Source organism: Cheilinus undulatus, linkage group 9 (assembly GCF_018320785.1).
Source record: "Cheilinus undulatus linkage group 9, ASM1832078v1, whole genome shotgun sequence".
In the NCBI taxonomy this organism is placed as follows: domain Eukaryota; kingdom Metazoa; phylum Chordata; class Actinopteri; order Labriformes; family Labridae; genus Cheilinus; species Cheilinus undulatus.
This window is the reverse complement of record NC_054873.1, coordinates 10784884-10798815: the sequence shown is the minus strand read 5'-3', so window position 1 is coordinate 10798815 and position 13932 is coordinate 10784884. Positions and strand designations below refer to the sequence as shown.

Genomic DNA, 13932 nt, shown 5'->3' with positions numbered 1-13932 from the left:
CAGCAATAGGATGAGTAAGCTTTTTTATGGAGAAACCTTCATCTACGATGAAAAAGACTTTTCCCTCCTAATCGGTGGTAAACACAAAACATACACCCGTTAATTACTGTGTTATATTCAGACTTAAACTTGATCTTTAAAGCTACAAAAGGCATCCTTAATTCATTGGAACTTTAAATGAAAAACATTTGATTACTGCGCATCATTTTTAACATTATGTCTGACTGATCCTGAAGGCAGTGGTTCCCAAAGTGGGGTTTTGAGACAAAGAGAGGTGGGTCAGGATATACCTTTCAAGAAAACTAAGAGATGTTTTGATGATTTCAAATGGTATACTGTACCAATTATTGTGAAAATATAATCATCAAATGGGTTTAATCTAAATTATAACCATACTCATTTGGCGAGACCTAAAACAAAGATGTAATAATTAAATGCAGTCTATCCATTCGTTGTAAATCTACAGATAACGATTACTTATATTCTGCTTCCAGACATTCTTGAAATCATATACTAGTAACATAAAACTATGTTTTAGGCTGTTATGTCCATTTGCGTTGTTCTCATACCGGTGATGAGAAGGGCCTATTAATGAGTAGAGTAGCTGTGCACAACTTTATTTGCTTTTATTTGAACCTAAGCAGGCATTGCCTCCATGTCTACAGAATTATTGAGGTTATTCTAGATTGAGCTAAATAGCTACAGGCAATGATACAACTGGTCAAATCTACTTGTCAGCGGTGCATTTCCTTTTCCATGTCTCTCTCAGTGGCTGAACACGTTTACAAATTCCCCTTCCCTTAGCTGTTTCAGCTGCCGTACTTTCCATCTCCTCCAGCGTCTCCCCTATTTTCCTCTTTGCAATAATTGCAGTATAATCAAGTGCTGTTCAATATCTATCAGCTCCAACTCCAACATAATATGCCTGGTTTCGTTTGACATGGTTTCCGAGACACAAAACAAGCAGGAAATATGGAGGCGGGACTGGGAACTGCTATCCAAAATCAAACTGCTGATCAGCATTTTGGAGTATTGCAGTGTGATGGCAACACACAAGTATGGGGTGCTCTAAACAGCATAAACCAATGTGGTTGAGCTACAAGGTAGACTCAGAGCAGGAGTACAGTGGAAAAGGTTATAGTATGTTTGGTGCTGACAAATAGGACAACATGTTGCATGTTATATTAAAAACTGAACTGAATCTTTTCAGATGTAGCCCCTGACTGAGGTTTCAGTTTCACTGACTGACCTGGTATGTGTGGAGGATCTCCAGGAAGGCTTTGTAAATGTCGGGCTGGCCCTGGAAGCGGTTCTTGATCTTGTTGACGTAGTTGATGGCGTGGTTGAACTCCACAGGCTGGTTGTTTTGAATTGGTGGCCCGGTGGGGGTCCCACTGAGTGGTGGATGGAGCTGCATGGGCGGGGAGCGTGGCGAGGTGTACGCAGGTATGGACGGATTGCTCTGACTGCTTGGTGTCAACGCTTGGGGCTGAAGAGGCTGCAGAGAAAAATAACACAGAGGGTTTTAGAGGATTTAGGTAAACATAAAAGGCATTATTTTTATTTTTAAAACCAGAATCTTGATTGTGGATGGCCTTCACTCTGTATTCCTCACCTTGCTCATCTTAGCAGGTGTTGGCTGTGTCAGGTGGGGCGGAGCTGTGGTGGTTGGAGCAGACGGGAGCTGAGCCTGGTGTTGGGTTGCTGCCCCTGTTATGGGGATGTTCTGGACTGAAATGCCGTGTGGGGTGATGTGGTGGATCTGACCAGGCGTGGTCACATTGACCAGGTCGTTGGTCTGGACCTCGATCTTGTAGCCAGGAGGCAGGAAGGTGTTGAAGCCCATGATGAGGTCTGGGTGACCTTTGAAAAGTTGTGACACTCTGCTAATGACCCCGGGGGTGTCAATACTAAAAAAAAGGGAAGACTTTATTTTAATCTACTCTTGCTGTGAACATGTAACACTGTTATCTGGGTTAAAATGTTTCAGTAACAGACAAACAAACAGGCACGGCAGTCATTTTAAAAACACAATTAGGCAGATCTGAAAAATCTAAGATTTATTATCTGGGAAGACTGTTGGTAAAAAAAAAAAAAAAAAAAAAAAAAAGGGGTTAAAGCAAAATGAAACATGTAAAAAAGATTATAGTGTCCTCACTGGGTATGGTATCCTGTCATTAATTTTGAAATGCATTCTACAATATATGTCTTTATTATCAGATGCTGGAACAGGTAAGACAAGAGTCCTTATGCACTATAAAAGATTCTGAATATTTTTGTTATCTGTTCAACAGTTTATAATGCAAATGTCTGCACAGCCAATAACATGGCAGAAACCAATGCATAGTTACAGGCATGAAGTTCAAAACAAACTTGAGAATTGGGAATAAAGGCGATTTAAGTGACTTTGAACATACCATGGTTGTTGGGGGTCTAGCAGGCTTTATAAATAATACCATAAATTCTGATCTTGCCATCTGGATGTTGCAGCAGAAATCAAGACCCAGCAGTGTTTTCCAGTCTTCCATTGTATTATTTTGGTGAACTGTAGGTCCTGTTTCCCATTTCTAGGGGACAGAGGGGCACCTGTATGGTCTTCTGCTGCTGTAGCCCATCTGTTTTAAGGTCTGACGTGTTGTGCGTTCAAATATGCCCTTCTGCACACCTCTAACAAGCAGTTCTGGGTTATTGTTGCCTTCCTTTTAGCTCAAACCAATCTGGTCATTCCCCTCTGACATCAGCAAGGCATTTTGGCCCAGAGAACTGCTGCTCACTGGGTGTTTTCTCTTTCTCAGACCATTCTCTGCAAACCCTAGAGATGGTTGCGAGTCCCAGTAGATCAGACCACTCTGTCAGGCACCTAAACCATGGCATGTTTTAAGTCTTTAAATCACCTTTCTTTCCCATTCAGATATTCTGTTTGAACTTCTGTAAATCACCTTGATTATGTCTTCATACTTACATGCATTGAAAACTGCTATGCGATTGGCTGATTAGATATTTGTGTTTAAACGGGTATAACTTAAAAAGCTCAGGGAGTGTGAACATAGTATATAAACTTTCACAGCCTGTACAAAGTTTCAGTCTTAAAACCACAGAAACCAGTGAAGATCTACAAAAGTTTTCTCAGAAAAACAACTCATAAAAGTAACTCTAAAATGACTTCACAAAGTGGTTAAAAACTGCTTTACCTTCTGAATAAAACATGAATGTGGGCAAAAGTTTTATTGATGACTAAGAGTAATCTAGAAAAAAGCAAAGCAAAGTTCAAGAATAAGTAACACTAATGAGGATTTTCTGGCTCCTGATTCCACTTAAAAAATAAAAGTACAATGTTTTGTTTGTGTTTATTATCTATCCACAGATTCCTTCTCATTTATTTACCTCTACTTTTAAATGAGATTCATTTCTCCAGTATAAACAGTCAAACTCATGCCTCTGGAATTTAAATGAACCAAACCAAGAGCAGCCTGACCCAGTGAACTTTAGAGGTGACATTTATCAAGATACCGCCAGGCTCCAAACTATGAGGGATGGCAGACTTTGTATTTAAGGAAGGGGACGTGCATAAAAATGCATAAGAAGTAGGGGTTTGAATCTTTCCTTTTATAGACAATTCGAATTTCAATTCACAGGCCATGTTCAATGCACTGACGATTCATTAAAATACAGAAAGATTCATTCTGATTGGATTCAACCAAGTACAAACTGGTTATGGAATCCAAAAAACTTTGTTTGAACAAAACTGAAAAACAAAAGGGGAAATAAGATAATTTCATAAGTCTAAGTGTCTTTGAGGTTATTTATAAAATAGACTAAATCCCAGTCCTTCTGTGCAAACACTCTGACATGATGTTTATGAGATGAAGTTTTCATCATCATTATTAATCATCATTAATGTTTTACTGGCCCATACATTTTGAGAGGGGTCTGACTGCAGACATCAAACTCAAACAGCCCTCCAGCAGACCGCTTATGTGAGACGCCGCATATCTCAGACAAAAGCTAAGTACTGGTAATAGCAGAAGATGAAGGAAGCGAATGCCAACCACATATAAACACCAACGAAGAAAAAAAGGACGTGACATTGTCAGATGTAGACTATTTCACATGTAACGGTTCTAACAAACAACACACCTCAAATGAAAAACAAAGGCTTCAACTGTCTAACTCATTATAAATAGATGTATAGCTAAAACGCCTAATCCGCAAGTGTAATCTGGTTTAATTTTGAAAGGTTTGTGTTAATTTCAGCCCTGAAAGCGCTAGATTTACAGCGGAAGTTTAAACCGATTTTATTTTTTGGAGTTTTAGCATGTGTTTACATTCTGGGATGCACTGCGTCTCAGATGTGCCGTCTGTGAGAATGGTAGACAGAGATGAGCGATGAGCGGTCTGCAGCCAGACTGTCTTATAAATCTTTGTCCTTCTGTACCTCCCTGATCCTGATAACAGTAAAAACTGAATCTTACATTTTCCCAAGCAGCACAATTGCTAATCTACCAATTAAAGGAGATTTGGATAGACAGAGCTCTGTGTGTCTGCTAGTACAGTACAATAATGAGAATAACGAGTTCTTCTTGATGTGTATTTTTAGTCTAAATGCCACTAAAACATTGCACCTCCATTCTCTCTTTGTATGTGACCTCCTGGTTTGTTTTCATTCTTGAACTGATGTCCAGCTGGGTGGAATTCTCTCTGTTAATGTCAAAGTCATCTCAGACGTATTGATTATGCCACTGAATCAATCTCTCAACAACACGTTATGGTTTGAACCCAGGAAATAAATCAGGATGTGGATAACACGATAACCAGAAATGTAACTAAGAAAACTGTTTAACATTCAGGTCTGTTTGTGCTATGTTTAGTGTTAGCATCTTAGCTAAACTTTAACTCTGGTGATATTTATAAGCTGTTGTAAATAATCACGTTTCTCCAAAGCCTACAGCCGTTACAAATGCTGTCCTTACTTCACATCAAGTCCACGACTTCATTTATGGGGGAGAGAACTGTAACAGTAAGACTTTACGGCATTGCTTAGTGCAACACATCTACGGCTAATGTAAAAAGTTAAGTTAAAAGGTCACTGCGGTCATGTGATATTAGAGACGCTGAGCCAAAGCATGGCAGAACAAGCTATGATAACAAGCTGCAGAGCCTCAGTGGACCTTAAAACTGGTGCATAAACTGATTTATTGTATATTTTTACTGATTTTACTGATGTTAGCAAGTCACAGACATATTGTTTATGTAACGAGTGATGCATTGCATTTATTAGTTGTAGAAGCTGTTGTGCAGGGAATGGCAAAAAAATATATCAGTTCTGTGAAATTTACAAAAAGTTGGCTGACTTTAAGTGTGCATCTTTATATTTCACATTCGTTCTGTCTAGTGTAACATTGGACTCACCTTTGAGACTTAAACTCTTTCATTATATCCAGAAAGTCATTGTAGACCTGAGGCTGGTTGCCAAATTGCAGTTTCACTTGGTCCAAATAGGACAAAGCATCTTCCACCTTCAGGACAGAGGAGAAAGGAAGTCAGTTTCATCGAGCTAGTGGGTTGCTCTTCACCAATCTATCTCAGGGATGGAGAATTATGACATTCAACAATATAAATTTACTCCATTATTGTATTTGTTAATACCTTTACAGACAAAAAGAATAAACCAGAGCATAGACCACACCTTAACCTATGTGTCAAATTGACTAAACCTTTAACAGCATAATCTTGTTTACACACTTCTCTTTGGAAAGTCATGCATTACCTAAATGGCAGGAAGAAATTAGGATTCAGGGGAAATCAATTTTTTGTGTGATTACAACCAGTAAAGTTTCTCAAACTATGAGCAGCCAACTAATCCACTAAATATACAGTGGGCACAGTTTCCATTCAACCATGAAAAGGCATGTTTCTTCTTTGACAATAGGAACTCTTTGATATTTGCAGTAGTTTTTTCCTTTTGGAACATGTCAGCTGCAAAGAACCTTTCAAAATAAAATTGTCTGGCTTACCTTGAGCCTCTGGAACTGCTGCTGACCCTGTGCAGAAGCTTGAGGAGCAGCGGTATGGCTGTGCCCTGACATCACTGATGGCCCATGGGACTGGACTGCCGGACTGTGGTGGTGGGACCCGCTGTGGACGGCTGGGCTCGGAGTGTGCCCATGCCCTCCACTGTTTTGGGCCACAGTGGGAACCTGGGTAAGCAGGGAAACGTAACAAGATCAGTTAACTGTGAAGACTTAACTCTAAAGTTCATTATATGATTCAATGGGAACTCATTTAAATAATCAAAAGCAGTGAGTTTAGAGCTATTAATCTTAAGAAAAAGTGAGAAATGCTTACAGAAAAAAAGGTCTTAGTCAAGCTGAAAGTAGTAGCACACGCTAATAGTCGAACAGTCAGAATGACATCTTGAGTTATGAGCCTCCACTGACTTCAATCTGCTGCGTCTGACCTACTTTAAACTCTAAAACACATTAAGCTTAAAAGAAATCTGCGGAGGACAGACAGGAAAATACCTGGTATCCCTGGGGGACGGAGTACTGAACGCCTGCTGTGGGCTGCATGTTGTCAGACACGGCCTCGTACACAGCCGGGGCTGGAGCAGGGGCCAGGACCCGATGCTGGAAAGCCTCCGCGTTGCCAGCGAGGCGCCGCTGCTGGGACGCAAAAACCGTTTCCTGATCCTCCAGACGCCGCTTCATTATGAACTCATACTCGGAAGAGCTGAGAGACCTGGGAACAAAGAGCATATGGATCCCATTTCAAGCTGGCAGACCTCAGTCAAGTGATCAGAATTCATTAAATCAGCTCATTGATGTCATTCAATAATTTGCTTGGAAACACATGGAAATAATTGTTACACTTGAACTGTACATTTATGGACACACACGCTGCCAGCTAGCTACCTCCGTCCTACAGCTTGTAATAAAAACTCTGACATGGTCTCTGACCATCCAGCCATCAAAATATCTGATCCTTTTAGCAGCACATGCCTGAGGTTAAATTCTTGGGACTGTTTTGACCTACTAGCTTGTGATGCAGTGTGCAGATTATAGTTTATGTTATAGTTTTTGGATGTCTGTGAAGTCAGTGACAACTTCAAGTGTCTTATAATAGCTCTCCAACCAAGATGGGAGCAGAACTGTATACATAAGAGATGTGCTTATCAGCTGCAGACCTGATGCTTCACTGTTTGCATCATCATGCATAACAACAGCGTGTCAACGTCATCACGGAGATATTGCTGCAACAGTCTGAACACATGGAAAGAGCACACTGGGGGGGATTATTTTGACAAAAATACACAGATAGGAAGCAAAAACAGGCAGGATCAAGCACATTGGAACAACAATGCACAACTCTTGCTCCTTTTCTGCACCAGATTCTCTCTTTGGATTTGATGATGATAAACTCCCCACCCTCCCCATACCAATCGTATTAAAACATACATAGGAATTACTTGCTGCATAAAATATAGTTCTGAACAGTATAATTTTACAATTTCTTGCATTATCTTTAATGTTTTTCCTATCTTAAATAATGAACCTTTGCCGTTATTCTTAGGTGGTCAATGCTTCATGTTTTAAAATGGTGCCGTCTCTTGTTTTAATGATCTTTATAATGTAGTAGTACAGAAACTACAAAACAACATCTATTTCAAAAGACAGGTGCACAGAAATCCATCAAAAATCCAAGAACTCTCCTGAACATTGTCTAAATGTTTTTCAATTTTGGTGTGCAATGTAGAAACTACAGGTCTTTTGCAGCAATTCTGATTACTGCAAACAAGAAAGTACCCAACTTTTGGTGCCTAATATTACTTCTACTTTTGTTGATTTCTGATTTGCATGAGCTACAAACTGTAATCATCAAGATTAAAACGAAAAAGTCTTTAATATTTCACTTTCTATGAGATGAATCAAGAAACAAGGAAATAAAATTAACTTTTCATGGTGTTTAATTCTTTAGATTCACCTGTAAGGCAACAAAAAGGGTGCACAATGCTGCAGCACACTGACATAGCACTTCCCGTGTTGCTTGTGTCACACTGAGCAGCTCAAGTGTTGACTTACAATAAGAAGCACATCTTGAAATGCATCTAAATGTTAACATGCAGTGAATGTAAAACTTGCAGCATCCAGAGCCAATGAAACACTGGCAGCCTACGTCACCGCTGCAACAAACAGGTGCTGTGTGAACGTGGGAGACCAGTAAGCTTGCCATTCACAACTTCCTCAAGACAGCAACACCTCTTTAGCATAAAAGGAAAAACGAAATACGCCTCTAGATGTTTAATTGTGTTTCTACACTCAAATATAGTGTAATGGTGACACAATAAACGTACAAGTTAAGTGTTAGAGTACTTGTAACGCTTCCGACAGTTGAGACATTACGGAGCGGTTCAACGAGTAAAATCGTCGCTCCTAACGGCTGGGAGCAGCGAAAGCAGCGAAAGCGAGACTGCAGTATTTATAGATAACCCCAGCTCCACTTGGTGTAGCAGCGTAACAGTCAGACGGAGACAACTACCGCTGTGTCTGCTACATGCTAACAGTCGCTAGCCGACAACAACGTTTCACCATCCCCTTTATGGCCTGGCAACACAAGCACCGACCTCGAGTTACAGCACGACGCTTTCCCCCACGCCCGCCATTTAGAGCGTGGCGCAGGAGTGCTGCAATTTACCCTCCATTTCAAGCAGGTAAGCACGAAATGTAGCTGACTTACTCGCCGTGTCACAGTTTAAAGTCCACGAAAGCATTTTTCCTTAAGCTAAGCCGAAAACTTGTTTAGTCGTCAGGGACTGTGAGCAGCCTGTTAGCTGCTAGCTAATGTAAACAACATGAGTAGCCCGACACCGAGCACAGTCTGGGGCTAGCAGGAAAGCACATGCAGCTAACTCTTAACGATCACTATTGCTGAAACAAGCTGTTTACAACGCGCATTGGCAATCGATGTGTTAGATCACTCGTGAAAGGTTGGGTCACAAGTGAACGACACGCAAATAAATGCCGATCCCCTATGTGGATTACTAAAAACGTCTGCTAACGGTAGATGTGAAGCTAGCTGTGTTAGCTTGCTGAATGAACTCACCCCTCTCCTAAATGGCAAGCTGAAGATCCCAAATGATGCTTCGATAATCCGTTAACTGTGGGTGAACCGCTCAACCTCTGGCTGGGAAAGACTCCAAAGTGAGCGCTTAAAGCAACTTATCAGTGGCGTGTGATTTAAAATAAACAAATCAAGCAGTGGGGCTGCAAACTGAAAATCTCCCCGAGAGAGGAAAACAATCTCCGTTCGGTTAGCACTGGCGAGAGGCGGGATTTCAGATGCAGCACCGCCCGCCGGCGCTGACTATTGGTCAGTTTGCTCCGAGAGCCCACACAAGGGCGGGGTGACGACCCAGGGTTGGTGGATTTAAACTGTCAATCAAGGAATTATTGCACAGTAACCAAGCACGCCCATTTTAACTTGAAGCGCGACAATGCCAGTGAGAGAAGTCCCGCTTGTATAATCTGAGGACACTAACCTTTAAGGTAACAGTATGAATGTGAAGTAAATATTTGTAGACAAGTCCTATCATATTGTTTTATTTACTTTACCTCTGAAATACTGACATTTCTAGCTGTATGTAGTCATTTTAACTCATCATAGCTCCTGCAAGACTATTTACTATCCTGTAAAATATCTGCAAGATATGCGTGAGACTTCTGTGTACTAAAAAAAAAAAAAAACCTGGGTGAGGTATAAGGGAATATGTCACAAAAGTGTATTTTTAATGGGAAAAATAATTTTGCTGATCCAATGAACTCTCCCCATCTCTATGTATCAGTACCAACAGATATGGATGATAGGCTCTGGAGTATTATTTTTATGATAGGTTCAGGGTCTGAATTCGTAGTTGACTTAATTGGACAGATTTCCCCTTTCAAAAGTCAACTATGAGCATTCAATATTTCTTACGGAGCAACTAGATGTTTATTTACATATTTTTTATTTTTGTTCCTTCATTTATACACAAGGTCATCCATAAGAGGGGATAAAGAGGACAGCTTTTTAGAGCCCAGCCATATGGGGACCCATGGATGTCAGCAAGATCACGGTCCATCGTGAAGTTTATCTGTGATACCCATATTTCATTTTTTTACCTGAATAATAACCACTTTTATCAAAGCAACAAATATGTTTTATTCATGCTACAAGTTATAGTTTTCTTCAAAATGTTAACCCTTTTTCTTAAAACAGGCAAAAAAGTGGAAAGTTGAAAAAATAGGGTTAAAAGTGGATTAACAGGAAGAAAGGGTGGTTACAACTGGCAAAGAAATGGGTTTACAGTGGCAAAACCAAAAAGTTAAATGCAGTTAAAATTTTTAAGTTTGGCATAAAAATGTAAAAAAAAGGGGATTAATAGAGACATAAATGGATTAACAAAGCCAACAGTATACATAAAGTAGCAAAAATGGGTTAACATTGGCTAAAACAGGTAGAAGAAGTGGTCGAAAGGAATTGTGAGTGACAAAATGGCCTAAAAGGGGTGAAAAATGGGCAGAAGAAGTGGTGAAAATGGATTAAAAATGGAGAAAATGGGTTTGCGTTGAATGGTTCACAACAGGTTTTCATGAAATGGGTAAACCAAAAAGCAAAATATAGTTGAGGTGGGCAAAAATTAAGATAAAAGTAGTGAAGAGTGGTTTACATGGTATATATGGGTTAACCTTGGCAAAAAAAATTGCAGAAAAAGTGGTGTAGAGAGTTTGTTACATGGCAAGTGGCTTAAAAGTGAAAAACTGGACAGAAAGGTGTATGTTAAGGGAAAAACAAGTGGCAAAATTGGTTAAAGGAGGCACAATGGGTTGAGAGTGGCAAAAAATGGTAAACAGAGGCATAAAACATAGTCAGGAAGTGGGGTTAAAAGTGGAAGAAATATGTTTGAAGTGGCACACATGGGGCGGATGATGAAAATGGGTTAAAATCTGGCAAAATGGGTAAAAAAGTGCACAAAATTTATGAAAAAGGCCAATAAATCAAATCCACTATCCACTAAGGCCAATAAAAGTGGCATAAATGGGTTAAAAAGTGGCACAACCTCTGTAAATAATGCCAACATTCAGAACCCAATAATAGCTTGACACATTTTTCAGCTAAAAAATGGAGTTACTGTTGGCCAGTAGCTCCAGGGCTACAGGTCCAACATGCATACATTAATACTATCAACAAATCACAACTGAGGGCCCATTCACTGGGTTTGTGAGGGGCCCACCCAACTTTGTGGGCAGGCCTGTTTAAACACAGATAGTGTCCAAGTGTTTGTTATCATTGTCACCACAAATGTCTTTTTTTGGTTATAGCGCTGTCTATATCAACCCCTATTTTACTGTCCAATGATAGGGATGAGTATTGAAATCCAGTACCCACACATCTGATACCTATCAGGCTGAATTACAACACCAATATTGATAGTTAATTTAGATATCCCACCACTCCAAATGAAAGGAAAGGAAATCGTTATGGAATTTGTGTGATTTATGTGTCAAGATACACCAGTTTCCTTTTCTTATCTCATATGCAACTGGCATCTTATAAAGATATTACTGTGAATCAATTACTATACCCAGGTGACTTTTAATTCCCCGCTTTGTTCACACTTTTTTATGCATAAAAGTAATAATTCAGACACTGTTTAGGCACCAACACTAAAAAGTAGCAATTTAGCTCTGGTATCAGAGAAAAACCCCAAATGATACCCACCCCCACTTATTAACCTATGAGATTAATGGTGAGCACTTCGTTTGAGCAAAGTTTCCTGTGAGTAAAAAAGCCACAAACATATAAAAAAACAAAATTTTTTATCTGTGGCTTTTCATTGTTTGAAATTTTAATATGTGCTGTTGCTCCCAGATTTTACCAAATACCGATGAATTCAATCTGAAAGACTTTTTCCGTGTTAAATAACGGATAAAAAACGATTGTTGCTGCTGTAGTACCTTTCACCTGGTTCTCTGCAAGCGAGTAAATCTCCGGTAATTTAGTCAGACCCATACCCTAGGATTTAACAAAAGAACTCACACAGTTAAACTGTAAACCAGTAAGTCTACAGCAAACAACCGACCACTTCATGTGGATATATTTCGACTTTTGTTGTGCGTTATCTTCTCCCCCAGTGTCAAGCCACAGGACAAGCTACTTCCTGGAGTTTGCAGACATGTGACGATGTATAGGAGGGAGTCTGTCTTTGCACTTGGGTCCCTCCTCTTTGTGGACATCTCAGCCAATCGTTGCATGAAGCCGTCATTGCAAATCCCAAAAAGGTGGAACTTCCAAAATAAACCATCGCCCACGACAGGCGGAGCTGCAACACCAGCCCGGGATTCCTCCCTCCAGCCGAGGCGGAGGATTCAGCGACCGTAGGCTGCAGCACACACACACATATCCACACGTACACACGGGCATAGTACTCCACTATCAAGACTGGTTTTCTTTACAGAATTACACGCCTCATTGCGCAATACCCATAAAGCCAGCTTTGGGCAAACATTACGCACGGCTTAAACGCACTGAAAAGCGTGTTTGCAGTGTTTTTGTGTGTGCTTTTTTTGGTCAAGTTTGTGCAAAAGCATGCGAGACAACGCAGTGCGGGTAGTGGAGATCCCCACAACACCGATCTACACGGGCTGGAGGATCATCTAGTCCGTGCTCTACGCGTCAGTCGATGTGCACTCTCCAAACAAAAGGCTCATGGCAGTGAAACGCATCAGCTGGGGAAATTGACGCCTTGCATGAACGCCGTTTGGCACTAAAGAAAGAGGCCTAGTCGAGCAACACTGCATCTTTTCTGGGCGGCAAGAGCAGATCCAGTTGCCCTTACTAAACAATGCCAAAGTCAAACGAAATGGGAACTACGGCGGCGTCGCGGTGTTGGAAACACGGCGGAGCCACGCCATTCCCCTCCGGTCTTAAAGCGAAGCCCTCGTTTTCCTTGCACATCTAAAAGACCGAGCTGTTAACAAACCTAAGCCTATTTATTCTTTGTTTACTTCAACAGTCGGGAGTAAAATGTCTAACCTGCCTCACCACAACAACTCCCTCCCCCCTACTGATCCATTAGCGTTACATGCTCACACAGCGCTGCAGACAAAATGTTTGCACTTCCAGACAGCGGGATGCCTCAAATTATCAGCACACAGCCCCGGGGACACATTGTTTACTAGCCGACAAAATGACGACCTGCAGATTTACCCATCTACCACGTTATGTATTTGGCTTTTTCTGTAGCCGCTTACGACCATCAAGAAAGCCCCCTTCAATTCATTTAAAGACACAAAAGGCGCGGGTGGTCACACAACACTTCTAGATTCACCGTACATATCATTAACTTGATATAAAATGAGCTCTGTAAATATTATTTAGTTTAAACAGCTGTTACATACCCAGGAAAAAGACTCCTTACTCCGGATTCGTGTTTGTAACAAAATAGTTGGAGACGCCCCCCTCCGTTGGCATTGGCGCATACTACAGTACACGTCACTTTATTTTGAATATCACCCGCTAAAACCGAGGCAGCGTCAGGAAATAACACCGAGTCTCCATTTCACAACACCTATGAGGACTACAGCATTATCCATTCTGCAGTTAGAAAATAGTTGGGAAAAGGTGGCGAGAGAATTTAGTACAACCTTTTCCATAAATATATGTTCTTGGATCTTATTCCTCATATGAAAATGATCTTTTGATTATGACTCAAATCATCAGTAGCAAATAGAAATGTACTCTGTTAGCCTTTCAAGTTCTCTATAGTTCCTGTGAGAGTTTTTTATTTAGCTAAACAGACTGATATTTATGCTGATTGGAATTTTAGAGCAACAGAAGTAAAGAAGCATAACTATGAAAATTGATTGATTATATCTATGAAGTTATTAGGAGGATGAT

General features: G+C 40.5%; 1 protein-coding gene across 3 annotated transcripts in view; it reads right to left on the bottom strand.

Moving 5' to 3' along the window:
• The window catches only part of sin3aa (SIN3 transcription regulator family member Aa), a 32043-nt gene extending 18565 nt beyond the window's left edge, over positions 1 to 13478 (bottom strand). For 2 of the 3 annotated variants that reach the window (XM_041795470.1, XM_041795472.1), the window contains exons 1-6: positions 9100 to 9311; positions 6522 to 6738; positions 6015 to 6197; positions 5410 to 5516; positions 1616 to 1910; positions 1250 to 1498 (exon numbers count right to left, since the gene is read on the bottom strand). In XM_041795470.1, the coding sequence (XP_041651404.1) occupies positions 1250 to 1498; positions 1616 to 1910; positions 5410 to 5516; positions 6015 to 6197; positions 6522 to 6707 (1020 nt within the window). In that variant the 5' untranslated portion in view covers positions 6708 to 6738; positions 9100 to 9311. Of the gene's footprint in view, positions 1 to 1249; positions 1499 to 1615; positions 1911 to 5409; positions 5517 to 6014; positions 6198 to 6521; positions 6739 to 9099; positions 9312 to 13433 lie in introns of those variants that run through there. The other variant, XM_041795471.1, reaches the window with a different exon arrangement.
• Between the last annotated feature and the right edge of the window lie 454 nt (positions 13479 to 13932).